The sequence below is a fragment of the Glossina fuscipes genome, unplaced genomic scaffold, assembly GCF_014805625.2.
Source record: "Glossina fuscipes isolate IAEA_lab_2018 unplaced genomic scaffold, Yale_Gfus_2 60515, whole genome shotgun sequence".
In the NCBI taxonomy this organism is placed as follows: Eukaryota; Metazoa; Arthropoda; class Insecta; order Diptera; family Glossinidae; genus Glossina; species Glossina fuscipes.
In genome coordinates this window covers 23,195-27,932 of record NW_024002880.1, presented here as the reverse complement: position 1 = coordinate 27,932, position 4,738 = coordinate 23,195, and the positions used below count along the sequence as shown (strand labels likewise).

The 4,738-nt window shown below is 34.1% G+C and overlaps 1 protein-coding gene across 1 annotated transcript; it reads left to right on the top strand.

The window, feature by feature from the left end:
• Positions 1–378: 378 nt before the first annotated feature.
• Positions 379–2,365, top strand: LOC119643369 (exocyst complex component 4-like). The gene is made up of 3 exons (XM_038042721.1): positions 379–578; positions 637–843; positions 908–2,365. The coding sequence occupies exons 1-3, from the start codon at positions 384–386 to the stop codon at positions 1,082–1,084; spliced, it is 579 nt and encodes a 192-aa protein (XP_037898649.1). The 5' UTR covers positions 379–383; the 3' UTR covers positions 1,085–2,365.
• The last annotated feature ends 2,373 nt before the right edge of the window (positions 2,366–4,738 follow it).

Here is a 4,738-nt window from a genome sequence, read left to right as displayed (position 1 = left end):
GTATACGCTTAAGGATAAGTCTTTCACTATATATGAATTATTTTGCCGGCATAAACTATTCGGTGAAAGTGACTGAAACCATAAATATTTTCGAGTACATTAACACATTATAATTCAACATGATCTACGCTCTCTTAATTTTTGCATCATTTTTCATATTCCGTTATTATCGTGAAATCATAACAAATTTTCATGTTAGCTTCGATTATAAAAATGTGTGATAAATATCGTAGTTTAATCGAAGAGTTTTGACATTCAGAGGGATGAAAATTCGTACTCTTCAGCAAACACTTTCAGGAAGTTAAAATGCCTGTCCAACCATAATGTCCCGTTTCATTAATACAATGTTTTTGCAGCTGCAAAATTAATTACCATTGGTTTTTATGCTTTTATTGACGCAGGTGCGAGTACAATGCTTCCATTATTTACGTACTAATCCTCAAAATGGCAGAGTGGATAGTTTTATAAATAGTAAAGAGGATGTTTTGGAACCAGATAGGCAAGTACAAATATTGACAAAACGTTTAGCTGAAATGGATGAAGCGTTTAGTGCGACCTTACATGCGCGGAAAACTAGGGTAATCACATATATATTTACGTATATCCTCCCAATACAAATTTTTTTTTATTCTTTAGTACATATTTGAAGGTTTGGCTCATTTAGCAGCCCGCATACTTATACAAGCTTCCAATTATTTGGAGAACATTGATCAAGTTACTGTACAACGAATGTGTCGTAATGCACTGTCTCTACAACAAACTCTAAGTAACATAACGGGCTCCAGAGAAGTGGCTTTAGATCAAGCAAAACAATTCTACGAATTATTATGCATGGAACCGGATGTAAATGAAAGCAAGGATGTTGGTTTGAATTTCTAAAGTAATTTTTTACAATTTTTGTTTTTAGATAATAATTACTACCATTGTCGAGCAAGGTTCCCAATTCACTGAAATGCAATATTTAAATGCCTTACAATTATCATGCAAAGCACGAGGTATTACTGACTCTAATACACTGGCTAACTATCAACAGAGATTATCAGATATTTTGGGAGCCAAACCTTCCGCTGGTGTTGTCGTATAATAAACGTGTTGTTCTAATTTAAAGTATTGCATATATACAAACATACCTACGTAGAAAAGTATTTATCTCTGTTGTTTCAAAAATTCCAGTTTTATTTATAGCAACTTGCTTTTATTTAAGAATAACAATAATTAATTTTTCAATAATGTTAAATTGAATCCAGCATTAAGTTTCTCGTTCAACTGAGCGCAAAAGGAAAATAATAAATAGATTAGAAATTTGTACACAAATGTAGTGTGCACTTACTTACTTATGAGCAAAGTTATGAACATTTTTCGTAAAGAGTAGACAATGTGCAGTAATTTTATAAGATGTAATAAAAACACAAATTCATTTTATTGGCTTACAAGAGAAAACATTTAATAAGCCCCAGGAAGGCGGCAATAAATAGTTTGAAAATAAAATAACGTAAATACGAATACACACATAAATACGAATGGACACACATGCAACAACAAACATATACGAACATGCACCTCTAAAATGGCATACAAAAGAAATTTTTTGATGCACAGCGCATTTAATTTGTGATTTGATGTGCGTTTAAGTAGAATTAAAATAAAAGGTAGGAAACACAAAATTTTTTCAAAAATGTCATTACATTAATAATCATAACGATAATCATGTGAATGTGAAGAAAATACAACATTGCGTGTATTTATTAAATCATTCAGCCATTCTCCACGGAAAAAATAAACAGGAGTAAAATTAAGAAGACATTAAAAAAAACAATTCAAAATGCAGAGAAAAAATGCTTTATTCGTTACAAAACAAGAAAGAAGCTGTATACGACTTAATGGCATAGTTGGAGAATTTTGATATAGCTGGTAAGTTAATAGACAGTTGGCTGCAGGGTTTTACGCACAGTGTATCCATATTTTTGCAGGTTGTACGGATCTATACAGCATCCAGAAGGATTTGAGATAGGCCCATCTTTTATTGTACCAATCGATTGACAACGGTCTTCTGTACTTCGGACTTTTGAGATATTTTGATAAAATTTGATACGCAGACGCGGCTTGGCCCAGGGACGAACTCTGTTGAAAGTGATTCGGAACGAAACATTCTTCCGACCACTTTTTAGAAACGTTCTTACTTGAAAAAGCATTGTTATTTACAAGATTTCGTGACACAAATAGCCGAGCAATAGTATGTCCGCGTTCAAAATTAATGTGAAATGAACAATCTGGTACGTATGAGGCGCATCGCCTTCACGTTCGCCTTTTGTAACTTTAACATTCTATCATTCATTCATTCATTTCTTCCTATATTCAATTTTTCATTCATTATTCACTCCCTCACTCATTTCTTTATTTATTTATTCGCGCATTCATTATATTAATTTAAAAAAGAAAATTAGTTTCAATGAAAAGACATATACATATTTTTTATGTATATTTGTCGCTAAAGTACTTGCAAAATTTTTGTATATTAATGCTAATAATGTATTAAAAAAATATTCGAAAAGTGGCTCTGCGCTCGACTATGTCGCTTACTCGGTGGCGAGGCATAGTTTTAACTCCCTCAACCATCATTATTACTGCAGATACCTTCAGTTCATTAAATCCTCTCTGTTTGCTAATCCTAAATACTTTTTTAAATATTTTAACTCTAAAAGAAAAATTTCCACATATCCCTCTCATGTTTCTTTTAATGGCTCTGATTCCTCGGATGATTTTGAAATCTCAAATCTATTTGCTGAGTATTTCCGACGTAACTTTTCGATTGCTAATCTCGATTTATCAGTAAACTACCCATATCCTATAACTAACTCGGTTTCAATACCTAACTTGGTTATTTCGGAAGATGACGTTTTTAAAGGGTTGAGTTACTAAAATACAGTTATTAGCCTGGACCTGATGGAATTCCATCATGTGTACTTAAATCTTGCGCTGTCGAGTTATGTGGTGTGATCTCAAAGATTTTTAACATGTCCTTGTATTTAGGTGTTTTCCGTTCATGTTGGAAGAGTAGAGTCCTAATTCCTATCCACAAGAGTGGAAGTAGACAATTTGTTGAGAACTACAGAGGCATAGCCAAGTTGAGTGTCTTGCCCAAGTTGTTCGATCGTATTGTGACTCAGTATTTGGTCTCCGCCATTAATTCGTATATTTCTCCGCACCAGCACGGCTTTCGGAAAGGGCGATCTACAGTCACCAACTTGTTAGAGTTAACTGTCATGTTTTCAAGACTTTTTCTAGTGGCTCTCGCACAGATGTTATTTACACTGATTTAAGCAAAGCATTTGATATAGTTAACCATAGACTACTTATCTTTAAGCTGCAAGCCTCTGGTTTCCCACCCTACTTAGTGAAATGGATAAGCTCTTATCTGCACAATAGATCCTTCAGGGTTTTTATTTAACTTCATTACCTCGGATGAACTCCCCGTTACGTCTGGCGTACCTCAAGGAAATCACTTAGGTCCCATTTTATTTAGTTTATCATTAACGATCTCCCATCGGTGGTTAATTCCAGCCAGATCTTAATGTATGCTGATGTGAAACTGTTTTCTTCCTTCTCTGTTGAATCGCAATCACATCAGCTTCAAGGTGATTTGGATAATTTTGTTGCATGGTGCTCTTTGAATCTGCTGAAACTAAATCTGAGTAAATGTAAGAAGCTTTCATTCTTAAGAAGAAAGTCATTCATTACTCAGTATCTCATAGATTCGCATAATTTGGAGGATGTCGATGCGATCACAGATTTAGGCGTTTTATTTGACCATAGGTTACGTTTTAACTTGCATATTGAGCTCTCGATTAGCAAAGCTAGGTCCGCGCTTGGTTTTATAAAAAGGTGGTCCAAAGAGCTTGATGATCACTACATTACGAAAAGGCTGTACATGTGTTTGGTTACCCGACTATGCCTCAGTTGTGTGGTCTCCTTCATATAGGTGCTACGTAGATTCAACTGAATCAGTTCAAAAGCAATTCTTGCTGTTTGCCCTTAGAAATTTGGGTTGGGATCCGTCTCTTGAGAAACGTAGATTTGTTCTTGGCGTTTCCTTTATAATTAAAGTAATAAATGGTGCCATTGACTCGCCTTCATTATTTGGTGAAATAAGCTTTAATGTCCCTAACCGCTTCTCCAGGCACTTTATCTTGGTTAAGCTTAGTCAGTGTAAGTTTAATTATGAGCTGTTCAATCCGCTCAGAGTCGTTTGCAAGAACCTAAATGACGTCTACCACTTATTCTCATTAACGGACGCTTTAAAGTCCATTAAAGCAACATTGCTTAATACGCGCGATTTACCTATGTCGTATTTAAATTAGCTTTTATCCTAAAAAATCGGTACGTTTCGAAAATGAATTATTGACAATTTATTATCGGTTGCCAGGCTTATGCATGTTTGCGATGGTTTAGGGGTTTATTTGCAATTTGGACCTGTACCGGTTGTAAGTGTGTCCCATGTTGATAGTGTACATGCTTTTTTTTCATTTTTTTTTCTTCTTATTTGTTTTATTATACTTATACTAGATTTTATTATCAATTAATATAAGTTTTGCATTAAAAGCCAATTGAACTCGACTGTTATTTGTTTAGTTGAGTTTCTAGTATAAGTAGAATAAATAAATAAAAAATCTCTGAAAAACACAAATATTACACATCTCATAAATAAAGTGTATTCCTACTCAACTAAGCTAATGCCGCT